This window comes from Pelophylax lessonae (assembly GCF_965119305.1).
Source record: "Pelophylax lessonae genome assembly, chromosome: 2".
Classification (NCBI taxonomy): Eukaryota; Metazoa; Chordata; class Amphibia; order Anura; family Ranidae; genus Pelophylax; species Pelophylax lessonae.
In genome coordinates this window covers 485,274,409-485,287,978 of record NC_138769.1, presented here as the reverse complement: position 1 = coordinate 485,287,978, position 13,570 = coordinate 485,274,409, and the positions used below count along the sequence as shown (strand labels likewise).

Here is a 13,570-nt window from a genome sequence, read left to right as displayed (position 1 = left end):
TTCTGAAGGTTTGAGGGTGCTGCCTGTTCCATACTCCCCCCTACTCCTAGCCTTTTAGGGGTACAAACAATAGTAATTGGGGCCTAGTGTGGTTGTGTACGTGTGATATACATACACTTTTTTGGGATCATATTTTCTATTCCGCTATTTAATCAAAAACCTCTGGGGATCAGTTAAATTGGGGGATAGTCTGTGTTGGTACGTGTGAGAGAGATCCACCTTTCCAAGTTGTTGGGGTTCATCTCATACTTCTGAAGGTTTGAGGGTGCTGCCTGTTCCATACTCCCCCCTACTCCTAGCCTTTTAGGGGTACAAACAATAGTAATTGGGGCCTAGTGTGGTTGTGTACGTGTGATATACATACACTTTTTTGGGATCATATTTTCTATTCCGCTATTTAATCAAAAACCTCTGGGGATCAGTTAAATTGGGGGATAGTCTGTGTTGGTACGTGTGAGAGAGATCCACCTTTCCAAGTTGTTGGGGTTCATCTCATACTTCTGAAGGTTTGAGGGTGCTGCCTGTTCCATACTCCCCCTACTCCTAGCCTTTTAGGGGTACAAACAATAGTAATTGGGGCCTAGTGTGGTTGTGTACGTGTGATATACATACACTTTTTTGGGATCATATTTTCTATTCCGCTATTTAATCAAAAACCTCTGGGGATCAGTTAAATTGGGGGATAGTCTGTGTTGGTACGTGTGAGAGAGATCCACCTTTCCAAGTTGTTGGGGTTCATCTCATACTTCTGAAGGTTTGAGGGTGCTGCCTGTTCCATACTCCCCCTACTCCTAGCCTTTTAGGGGTACAAACAATAGTAATTGGGGCCTAGTGTGGTTGTGTACGTGTGATATACATACACTTTTTTGGGATCATATTTTCTATTCCGCTATTTAATCAAAAACCTCTGGGGATCAGTTAAATTGGGGGATAGTCTGTGTTGGTACGTGTGAGAGAGATCCACCTTTCCAAGTTGTTGGGGTTCATCTCATACTTCTGAAGGTTTGAGGGTGCTGCCTGTTCCATACTCCCCCCTACTCCTAGCCTTTTAGGGGTACAAACAATAGTAATTGGGGCCTAGTGTGGTTGTGTACGTGTGATATACATACACTTTTTTGGGATCATATTTTCTATTCCGCTATTTAATCAAAAACCTTTGGGGATCAGTTAAATTGGGGGATAGTCTGTGTTGGTACGTGTGAGAGAGATCCACCTTTCCAAGTTGTTGGGGTTCATCTCATACTTCTGAAGGTTTGAGGGTGCTGCCTGTTCCATACTCCCCCTACTCCTAGCCTTTTAGGGGTACAAACAATAGTAATTGGGGCCTAGTGTGGTTGTGTACGTGTGATATACATACACTTTTTTGGGATCATATTTTCTATTCCGCTATTTAATCAAAAACCTTTGGGGATCAGTTAAATTGGGGGATAGTCTGTGTTGGTACGTGTGAGAGAGATCCACCTTTCCAAGTTGTTGGGGTTCATCTCATACTTCTGAAGGTTTGAGGGTGCTGCCTGTTCCATACTCCCCCTACTCCTAGCCTTTTAGGGGTACAAACAATAGTAATTGGGGCCTAGTGTGGTTGTGTACGTGTGATATACATACACTTTTTTGGGATCATATTTTCTATTCCGCTATTTAATCAAAAACCTCTGGGGATCAGTTAAATTGGGGGATAGTCTGTGTTGGTACGTGTGAGAGAGATCCACCTTTCCAAGTTGTTGGGGTTCATCTCATACTTCTGAAGGTTTGAGGGTGCTGCCTGTTCCATACTCCCCCTACTCCTAGCCTTTTAGGGGTACAAACAATAGTAATTGGGGCCTAGTGTGGTTGTGTACGTGTGATATACATACACTTTTTTGGGATCATATTTTCTATTCCGCTATTTAATCAAAAACCTCTGGGGATCAGTTAAATTGGGGGATAGTCTGTGTTGGTACGTGTGAGAGAGATCCACCTTTCCAAGTTGTTGGGGTTCATCTCATACTTCTGAAGGTTTGAGGGTGCTGCCTGTTCCATACTCCCCCCTACTCCTAGCCTTTTAGGGGTACAAACAATAGTAATTGGGGCCTAGTGTGGTTGTGTACGTGTGATATACATACACTTTTTTGGGATCATATTTTCTATTCCGCTATTTAATCAAAAACCTCTGGGGATCAGTTAAATTGGGGGATAGTCTGTGTTGGTACGTGTGAGAGAGATCCACCTTTCCAAGTTGTTGGGGTTCATCTCATACTTCTGAAGGTTTGAGGGTGCTGCCTGTTCCATACTCCCCCCTACTCCTAGCCTTTTAGGGGTACAAACAATAGTAATTGGGGCCTAGTGTGGTTGTGTACGTGTGATATACATACACTTTTTTGGAATCATATTTTCTATTCCGCTATTTAATCAAAAACCTCTGGGGATCAGTTAAATTGGGGGATAGTCTGTGTTGGTACGTGTGAGAGAGATCCACCTTTCCAAGTTGTTGGGGTTCATCTCATACTTCTGAAGGTTTGAGGGTGCTGCCTGTTCCATACTCCCCCTACTCCTAGCCTTTTAGGGGTACAAACAATAGTAATTGGGGCCTAGTGTGGTTGTGTACGTGTGATATACATACACTTTTTTGGGATCATATTTTCTATTCCGCTATTTAATCAAAAACCTCTGGGGATCAGTTAAATTGGGGGATAGTCTGTGTTGGTACGTGTGAGAGAGATCCACCTTTCCAAGTTGTTGGGGTTCATCTCATACTTCTGAAGGTTTGAGGGTGCTGCCTGTTCCATACTCCCCCCTACTCCTAGCCTTTTAGGGGTACAAACAATAGTAATTGGGGCCTAGTGTGGTTGTGTACGTGTGATATACATACACTTTTTTGGGATCATATTTTCTATTCCGCTATTTAATCAAAAACCTCTGGGGATCAGTTAAATTGGGGGATAGTCTGTGTTGGTACGTGTGAGAGAGATCCACCTTTCCAAGTTGTTGGGGTTCATCTCATACTTCTGAAGGTTTGAGGGTGCTGCCTGTTCCATACTCCCCCCTACTCCTAGCCTTTTAGGGGTACAAACAATAGTAATTGGGGCCTAGTGTGGTTGTGTACGTGTGATATACATACACTTTTTTGGGATCATATTTTCTATTCCGCTATTTAATCAAAAACCTCTGGGGATCAGTTAAATTGGGGGATAGTCTGTGTTGGTACGTGTGAGAGAGATCCACCTTTCCAAGTTGTTGGGGTTCATCTCATACTTCTGAAGGTTTGAGGGTGCTGCCTGTTCCATACTCCCCCTACTCCTAGCCTTTTAGGGGTACAAACAATAGTAATTGGGGCCTAGTGTGGTTGTGTACGTGTGATATACATACACTTTTTTGGGATCATATTTTCTATTCCGCTATTTAATCAAAAACCTCTGGGGATCAGTTAAATTGGGGGATAGTCTGTGTTGGTACGTGTGAGAGAGATCCACCTTTCCAAGTTGTTGGGGTTCATCTCATACTTCTGAAGGTTTGAGGGTGCTGCCTGTTCCATACTCCCCCTACTCCTAGCCTTTTAGGGGTACAAACAATAGTAATTGGGGCCTAGTGTGGTTGTGTACGTGTGATATACATACACTTTTTTGGGATCATATTTTCTATTCCGCTATTTAATCAAAAACCTCTGGGGATCAGTTAAATTGGGGGATAGTCTGTGTTGGTACGTGTGAGAGAGATCCACCTTTCCAAGTTGTTGGGGTTCATCTCATACTTCTGAAGGTTTGAGGGTGCTGCCTGTTCCATACTCCCCCTACTCCTAGCCTTTTAGGGGTACAAACAATAGTAATTGGGGCCTAGTGTGGTTGTGTACGTGTGATATACATACACTTTTTTGGGATCATATTTTCTATTCCGCTATTTAATCAAAAACCTTTGGGGATCAGTTAAATTGGGGGATAGTCTGTGTTGGTACGTGTGAGAGAGATCCACCTTTCCAAGTTGTTGGGGTTCATCTCATACTTCTGAAGGTTTGAGGGTGCTGCCTGTTCCATACTCCCCCTACTCCTAGCCTTTTAGGGGTACAAACAATAGTAATTGGGGCCTAGTGTGGTTGTGTACGTGTGATATACATACACTTTTTTGGGATCATATTTTCTATTCCGCTATTTAATCAAAAACCTCTGGGGATCAGTTAAATTGGGGGATAGTCTGTGTTGGTACGTGTGAGAGAGATCCACCTTTCCAAGTTGTTGGGGTTCATCTCATACTTCTGAAGGTTTGAGGGTGCTGCCTGTTCCATACCCCCCCTACTCCTCATCTAGCCTTTTAGGGGTACAAACAATAGTAATTGGGGCCTAGTGTGGTTGTGTACGTGCGAGATACATACACTTTTTTTGATCATATTTCCTATTCCGCTATTCAATAAAAACCTTTGAGGATCAATTGAATTGCGGGATAGTCTGTGTCGGTACGTGTGAGAGAGATCCACCTTTCCAAGTTGTTGGGGTTCATCTCATACTTCTGAAGGTTTGAGGGTGCTGCCTGTTCCATACCCCCCCTACTCCTCATCTAGCCTTTTAGGGGTACAAACAATAGTAATTGGGGCCTAGTGTGGTTGTGTACGTGCGAGATACATACACTTTTTTTGATCATATTTCCTATTCCGCTATTCAATAAAAACCTTTGGGGATCAATTAAATTGCGGGATAGTCTGTGTCGGTACGTGTGAGATCCACCTTTCCAAGTTTTTGGGGTTCATCTCATACTTCTGAAGCTTTGAGGGTGCTGCCTGTTCCATACTCCTCCTCCTCCTCATCCATCCTTTTAGGTGTACAAACAATAGTAATTGGGGCCTAGTGTGCTTCTGTACGTGTGAGATACATACACATTTTTTGATCATATTTCCTATTCCGCTATTCAATAAAAACCTTTGGGGATCAATTAAATTGCGGAATAGTCTGTGTCGGTACGTGTGAGATCCACCTTTCCAAGTTTTTGGGGTTCATCTCATACTTCTGAAGCTTTGAGGGTGCTGCCTGTTCCATACTCCTCCTCCTCCTCATCCATCCTTTTAGGTGTACAAACAATAGTAATTGGGGCCTAGTGTGTTTCTGTACGTGCGAGATACATACACTTTTTTTGATCATATTTCCTATTCCGCTATTCAATAAAAACCTTTGGGGATCAATTAAATTGCGGGATAGTCTGTGTCGGTACGTGTGAGATCCACCTTTCCAAGTTTTTGGGGTTCATCTCATACTTCTGAAGCTTTGAGGGTGCTGCCTGTTCCATACTCCTCCTCCTCCTCATCCATCCTTTTAGGTGTACAAACAATAGTAATTGGGGCCTAGTGTGCTTCTGTACGTGTGAGATACATACACATTTTTTGATCATATTTCCTATTCCGCTATTCAATAAAAACCTTTGGGGATCAATTAAATTGCGGGATAGTCTGTGTCGGTACGTGTGAGATCCACCTTTCCAAGTTTTTGGGGTTCATCTCATACTTCTGAAGCTTTGAGGGTGCTGCCTGTTCCATACTCCTCCTCCTCCTCATCCATCCTTTTAGGTGTACAAACAATAGTAATTGGGGCCTAGTGTGCTTCTGTACGTGTGAGATACATACACATTTTTTGATCATATTTCCTATTCCGCTATTCAATAAAAACCTTTGGGGATCAATTAAATTGCGGGATAGTCTGTGTCGGTACGTGTGAGATCCACCTTTCCAAGTTTTTGGGGTTCATCTCATACTTCTGAAGCTTTGAGGGTGCTGCCTGTTCCATACTCCTCCTCCTCCTCATCCATCCTTTTAGGTGTACAAACAATAGTAATTGGGGCCTAGTGTGCTTCTGTACGTGTGAGATACATACACATTTTTTGATCATATTTCCTATTCCGCTATTCAATAAAAACCTTTGGGGATCAATTAAATTGCGGAATAGTCTGTGTCGGTACGTGTGAGATCCACCTTTCCAAGTTTTTGGGGTTCATCTCATACTTCTGAAGCTTTGAGGGTGCTGCCTGTTCCATACTCCTCCTCCTCCTCATCCATCCTTTTAGGTGTACAAACAATAGTAATTGGGGCCTAGTGTGTTTCTGTACGTGTGAGATACATACACTTTTTTTGATCATATTTCCTATTCCGCTATTCAATAAAAACCTTTGGGGATCAATTGAATTGCGGGATAGTCTGTGTCGGTACGTGTGAGAGAGATCCACCTTTCCAAGTTGTTGGGGTTCATCTCATACTTCTGAAGGTTTGAGGGTGCTGCCTGTTCCATACCCCCCCTACTCCTCATCTAGCCTTTTAGGGGTACAAACAATAGTAATTGGGGCCTAGTGTGGTTGTGTACGTGCGAGATACATACACTTTTTTTGATCATATTTCCTATTCCGCTATTCAATAAAAACCTTTGAGGATCAATTGAATTGCGGGATAGTCTGTGTCGGTACGTGTGAGAGAGATCCACCTTTCCAAGTTGTTGGGGTTCATCTCATACTTCTGAAGGTTTGAGGGTGCTGCCTGTTCCATACTCCCCCTACTCCTCATCTAGCCTTTTAGGGGTACAAACAATAGTAATTGGGGCCTAGTGTGGTTGTGAACGTGTGATATACATACACTTTTTTTGGATCATATTTTCTATTCCGCTATTCAATAAAAACCTTTCTAGGGCAAGATCTTAAATTACAGAAATATGAGGAGACCGTCAAATAAGGGCCGTGGCCTGGGTCGTGGTGCTGCTGGTAGAGCTCCTGTTGCAAGGAGAGGACATGGTCGATCTGTGCCAGCTACACGCACAAGTGAAACACCTTCCTCAAGTGTGAGTAGGCGACAGAACCTGCATCAGTATTTGGTAGGGCATCAAACGCCCCTAGAAGTGATGAGGCCAGAACAAGTTGAGGCGATAGTAGATTGGTTTGCTGCTGACAGTGCCTCCAGTTCCTTCACATTGTCTCCCACCCAGTCTACTGCAGAAAGGTCAGAGTTGGCACCTGCAGCCAATGTCCAACCGTCTTTCACCTCACCCCCTTGCAAATCAGGCCAGCAGTCTGAGCCCCAAGCCATACAGCAGTCTCTTATTCTTCTTGAGGACTCTGTCAGCAGGGTTTCCCAGGGCCATCCACCTAGCCCTGCCCCAGAAGTGGAAGAGATTGAGTGCAGCGATGCCCAACCACTTATTCCTCAAGATGAGTACATGCAAGGATCATCGCAGCACGTCTCCGATGATGACGAAACGCAGGTGCCAACTGCTGCGGCGTTCAGCATTGTGGAGACCGACAAGGAGGGCAGGGGTGAAGACTGGGTGGAAGATGATGTGGAGGACGATGAGGTCCTCGACCCCACATGGAATGAACGTCATGCAGGTGAACTGAGTAGTTTGGAGGAAGAGGCGGTGGTCGCACAGAGCCACCAGCACAGCAGAAGAGGGAGCAGGGTGCAGAAGCGGAGCGGCCGTGCCCTAGACACTACGCCCGCTACTGCCCAACGCAGCAAGGGAACGAGCGCACCAAAGTCAGCTCAAAGGAGTTCTCTAGCGTGGAAGTTCTTTAGAAAATGTGCTGATGACAGGACACGAGTGGTTTGCACCCTGTGCAATCAGAGCTTGAAGCGAGGCATGAACCTTCTCAACCTGAGCACAACCTGCATGATCAGGCATCTAAGTGCAAAGCACGAGCTGCAGTGGAGTACACACCTTCAAAACCAAGAAACGTCTCTGGCTCATCCTGCTTCCTCTTCTGCTGCAGTCTCGGCCGCTCCAGCCACATCTGTAGTGATACCGGCACCTGCCACCCCGCAAACAGACGATCTGTCAGCAACACCACCACCTGGGTCACCAACAACCATCTCCACAATGTCCCGTGGAAGCGTTCAGCTTTCCATCTCCCAAACACTTGAGAGGAAGAGGAAGTACCCCCCTACCCACCCGCGATCCCTGGCCCTGAATGCCAGCATTTCAAAATTATTGGCCTTTGAAATGCTGTCATTCCGTCTGGTGGAGACGCACAGTTTTAAAAACCTTATGTCGGTGGCTGTCCCACAGTACGTCGTGCCCAGCCGCCACTACTTTTCCAGGCAAGCCATCCCTTCCCTGCACAACCAAGTGGGGGAAAAAATCAGGTGTGCACTGCGCAACGCCATCTGTGCCAAGGTCCACCTAACTACGGATACGTGGACCAGTAAGCACGGTCAGGGGCGTTATATCTCCCTAACGGCACACTGGGTAAATGCAGTGGCGGATGGGCCTGAGGCGGATAGCAATTTGGCGCATGTCCTTCCACCACCGAGGATTGCAGGGCGCTTCAGTTTGCCTCCTGTTCCTAACTCCTCCTACTCCGCTTCCTCATCCTCTACCGCCTCCTCATCCGGACAGCGTAACACCTTCACCACCAACTTCAGCACGGCCAGGGGTAAACGACAGCAGGCAGTTTTACAACTTGCCTGTTTGGGGGACAAACCACACACCGCGCAGGAGTTGTGGAGGAGCATGGAACAGCAGACAAATGAGTGGTTGCTGCCAGCGAGCCTCAAGCCCGGCCTGGTGGTGTGCGATAACGGGCGAAATCTCATAGCAGCTCTGGGCCTAGCCGGTTTGACGCACATCCCTTGCCTGGCGCATGTGCTGAATTTGGTGGTGCAGAGGTTCCTTAAAAACTACCCCGATATGTCAGAGCTGCTGCAGAAAGTGCGGGCCGTTTGTGCGCACTTTCGGCGTTCTCACCCTGCTGCTGCTCGCCTGGCAGCGCTGCAGCGTAACTTCGGCCTTCCCGCTCACCGCCTCATATGTGACGTGCCCACAAGGTGGAACTCCACCTTGCACATGCTGGAAAGACTGTGCGAGCAGCAGCAGGCCATAGTGGAGTTTCAGCTGCAGCACGCACGCGTGAGTCGCTCTGCGGAACAGCACCACTTCACCACCAATAACTGGGCCTCCATGCGAGACCTGTGTGCCTTGTTGCGCTGTTTTGAGTACTCCACCAACATGGCCAGTGGCAATGACGCCGTTCTCAGCTTAACTATCCCACTTCTATGCCTCCTTGAAAAAACAATTCGGGCGATGATGGAAGAGGATGTGGCACAGGATGAGGAGGAGGAGGAGGATGAAGAGGTAACATTTCCAAGGCTTTCAGGGCAGTCATTCGCAAGGGGCTCCGAGGGTGGGTTCCTGCACACGCAAACGCCAGGGACGCAATTGTCCAGCAGGGGCACAGTTCTGGAGGATGAGGAGGATGAGGAGGAGGAGGAGCTGGAGGAGGAGATGGAACCATGTTCACAGCAGGGTGGCACCCAGGCCAGCTCATGGCCATCACTGGTGCGTGGCTGGGGGGATACAGAGGACACGGACCATACACCTCCCACAGAGGACAGCCTTTCGTCGCCTCTGGGCAGCCTGGCACACATGAGCGATTACATGCTGCAGTGTCTCCACAACGACCGCCGAGTTGCCCACATTCTAACTTGTGCTGATTACTGGGTGGCCACGCTGCTGGATCCCCGTTACAAGGACAACGTACCGTCCTTAATTCACTCACTGGAGCGCGATCGCAAGATGCGCGAGTACAAGCGCACGCTGGTAGACGCCATGCTGCTGGCATTCCCATCTGACAGCGGGGCCACAGTGGAAGCACAAGGCAGAGGAGGAGGAGGAGGAGGTCGCCAACGCAACCAGGGCACCGCCAGCACCTCAGAAGGCAGGGTTAGCATGGCCGAAATGTGGAAAAGCTTTGTCAGCACGCCACAACAAACAGCAGCACCAGCAGCTCAGATGGAACGTCTTAGCAGGAGGCAGCATTTTACCAACATGGTGGAGCAGTATGTGTGCACACGCCTACATGTAGTGAATGACGGGTCTGCCCCCTTCAACTTCTGGGTCTCCAAATTGGGCACATGGCCTGAGCTTGCCCTTTACGCCTTGGAGGTGCTGGCGTGCCCTGCAGCCAGTGTATTATCTGAACGGGTATTTAGCACGGCTGGGGGCGTTATAACAGACAAGCGCAGCCGCCTGTCCAGAGACAATGTGGACAAGCTCACGTTCATTAAAATGAACCAGGCATGGATCCCACGGGACTTTTCCGTACCTTATGCAGAATAGCAATGGATACCGACCTTACCCACCCATTGTTCCATTTTTGCTCTTTCTCACTCTTTTGGGGTGTACCCTCATTTAAAATTTGTGAAAAGAAGCAGTGTTGGCTACCTCGTCCTCCTCCTCAGGGCCAGATTAATGTAGGGTCTATTGGAGCTGCAGCTCCAGGCCCCTACCTTTTATATAGGCCCCGGGTTGGCCATATTCACTGTTACCGCTCTTCTGTCACTTGTAAACACAGAAGTCTGGCTTCTATGCTCGCTTCCCCAGGCAGCACCCTCAGAACCTCCCCACACAGCGTGAAGGCCGGACAAGGAGGGACAGTTGGCGATGCATGGATGTGTTTATGGGCTTCAGAGACAGCATCCCATGTTGAATTAGGCATGCATGGCTGCACCCTTCCTCCTCTGGGTGCATGGCAAGGCACGGCCCTAAGGCCCTTCAAAATCCTCAGCACCAAGCCCATGATGCTGTTAATCCGGCCCTGGTCCTCCTCCACCGCCGCTTCCACCTACACCGCCCATAGGTGTGCGCAGCCTATTGCATTAAGGTGTGCACCCCAAAGTTGAAATACACATGCATGTGTTTGCCAGCAGGGAGAGTAATGTATCGGGGCCATGTACCTGTAGGCAAGGAGAAATAGAGCAGAGCAGGTCCCAGGGAGATCTTTCCCATCTCCTCACTGGCAATGCTATGTGCCCTAGGTGATTAGGGTGTGCCCAGGCACACCCAGCACACCCTGTGCGCACGCCTATGTCACCGCCACATCCACCACCACCTCAACCTCCCTCCTACTCCATATGGGCCTCGTCCTTCAGAGATGAAGAAGAACATTGTTTTATTTTTCTGTTTTTTTTTGTTGTTTTAAGTTATTTCCCTATCCACATTTGTTTGCAGAGCACTTGCCATGCTCTTAATTACGTTTTGCTGCCATTTGCAGCACTCTAGCCCTTTCCTTTGGTGTTTTAGAGCTATTTTAGTGCCTTAAAGTTCGGGTCCCCATTGACTTCAATGGGGTTCGGTGTCCGGGAAAAGTTCGGTAAAAGTCCGGGACACGGACCCGGACTTTTTTTTAAAGTTCGGCCGAACCCGTCGAACACGGACATCTAGGTGTCCGCTCAACCCTAGTGTTAAGTGTTTACAAAGTCATTTTTTCCCAAATAAGGGAGTGGAATTTGTCGCAGATGCATTTAGGCCTATACAAGTATTTTTTAATTAGTCACTATAAACACTTCTGACCATGTCTGGTATGTCTTAGCGAAAAGCATATGCTAACATAATTTGAGGTTTAGAATGAATTTTTTCTGTGTAAAATGTTCCGTGACCACAGTTTAAACTTTATTTCTGGAAATCTTGCATTTGATTTTTTTTTCTTTGCATACAGTAGGTTTTAAAATAAATTATGGTTTACAAGTTTTGTAATATATTTATGTTAAGTGAATTTGCATTTCATGGTATCAACCTCTATATTTTGCTCATTTAGGCTGAGGTGAGATGTGCTTCATTTTATATGTTGTGCTTTAAAATGCCTGTCACATGTTTCTTAGGGAACAGCTTTGCTGACTGTTGATCAAAGAAGATGGGAAGATCTGAAGAGCAGACTCAAGATAGCTCAACCACTTCACCTCCCTCCTCGTCCAGGTATCAAAGGAATTTCACATGCCCTGTTCTCTGTGTTTTTTTTTCTTGCCTTTCCTTGTGTGTGGTCTGTGCTCATTTTAGTGTAACCAACAGGTAATATGTGCCAAAATAATTTATTTGATTTGCAATGAACATCTTAAGGGAATTGCAGATACAGTCGTGGTTTCATATTTTGTTATTTGTTTTTAAAGAAAATTATTCAAGACATTTCCCCTCTTAACCTGTTATGAAAGCACATCCCTAACTCTCTGGAACAGTTATTTGTCCTGGTATTTATATAAATGTATTTGTATTTTCTTCTTCCCAGAGCAAACTTAGGTTCAGTGATTAGCTAAAAATCACCGCAAAGGCTACCTTACCTCCTGCCTCAGCACAGTGCAGAAAATAGGAATTCTGTTTAGGCTTTTGAAGGAGGGTACTACTGTTTTGAAGATCTGGCTTCTTTCTATTATTGGTGTTCTGCTTGTTGAAAATTGTTTTTGGTATGATCCGGTTGATATTATATGTTCTTGTCCTCATATTATTGGACTCCATTTTTCTTGTGCAAATTTCTGATCTAGCTCAGCAAACGTATTTTCTATTGCGTATTTCTATCTAATCTGCTGAATTTTTCTTTGGCCCCCTTTTTCTCCCTTTACTTACTGCTCTGGGTCTCTAATCTGACAAATATTGCATTAAAACGTTTTCTGCAAAAAATAGGGACAGTCCCCCTAAATGAGCGACAATTGGAAGCCATGTAATAAGTCATATTTGCTTCTGCCTATAGTTTAGCTGCCTATAGTTTAGTTCCTAACAAAAGTCATGGGTATAACAGTCAAAGCTTTCAAACAAGGGCATAGCTATATGGGTTTGCAATTGCTAACTGACCCCATTCTCCAGGGGGCCCATGTGGCCCCCTCTGTACACCTGAATAGGAGGGACAGCAGCCTATAGGCGAAACACTCCCCTCATCTTCTTCCTGCAACCGCTGAATGCCTGATTCTCCTCTTCTCCCTCCCACAGGTTGAATGCCTGATTCTCCTCTTCTCCCCCCCATAGGCATTCAGCGGCTGCAGGAAGAAGATGGAGAGGATAGTTTCCTCTATAGGCTGCTGCCTCTCCTGTCTAGCTTCCCTCTGCTGCCCCTGCGCTCTCTACAAGCCCTGTGCTCTCTCTGTTAAGGGTCAGATCTAGGGGGTGGCTGTGCTGGACTGTGCTTTACCTACTCCTGTCATAACAGCAATCTTCCACAAAGCAGATGACATGGGATCGCTCTCACTCAGATCAGAGTGTGCATGGACTGTACCCGCCCCTACTCACATTTCTGCTGCAGGGAGGTGACAGGATAGAGAAGAGGATTGGGGTGGGGGGGGGAACTTAAGATGTGTATAGTTCGATCTCAGAGGAATCTGTGTCATCTGCTGTGCGGACTATGGAGGATCACTGCTTTGACAGGAGTGTGGAGAGCACAGGCCAGCACACCTCCACCTGACTGTGATTCCCCACCTGAAAGTCGGAGTTGGGTATTTGTGCTGGGTTTGCATAAGAGGGGGATTGGGGGGTGATTTAAGCTAGGAGGGGGAATAGGGGTTAGAGCTTGGGAGGGAGGATTTTTGCTGCTAGAATGGGATAAAGGTGGTTTATGCTAAGAGGGGGGATTTGGGGGTGAGGATTTGTGCTAGGGGGTATAGGGGGTGGGTTGTGCTGGAAGGGAGAATTTGTTCTGCTAGGAGGAGGTGGGGGTATTTAGGCTAAGAGGGGAGATTTGTGCTGGGAGGGGGGAATTGAGAGGGATTTGAGATAGGAGGTGGGTTTGGGGAGCAAAGATTTATGGGGGATTTGGACTGGGAGGAGACTAGGAGGAGGAGAATTTTTGCATTCAGGATGGAGAGTGGGGAAGGGGACAG

The 13,570-nt window shown here is 46.8% G+C and overlaps 1 protein-coding gene across 2 annotated transcripts in view; it reads left to right on the top strand.

Annotated features, from left to right (window-relative positions):
* The window catches only part of NALCN (sodium leak channel, non-selective), an 897,007-nt gene that overhangs the window by 808,560 nt on the left and 74,877 nt on the right, over positions 1 to 13,570 (top strand). For both annotated transcript variants that reach the window (XM_082245388.1, XM_082245387.1), the window contains one exon: positions 11,591 to 11,684. In XM_082245388.1, the coding sequence (XP_082101514.1) occupies positions 11,591 to 11,684 (94 nt within the window). The remainder of the gene's footprint in view (positions 1 to 11,590; positions 11,685 to 13,570) is intronic.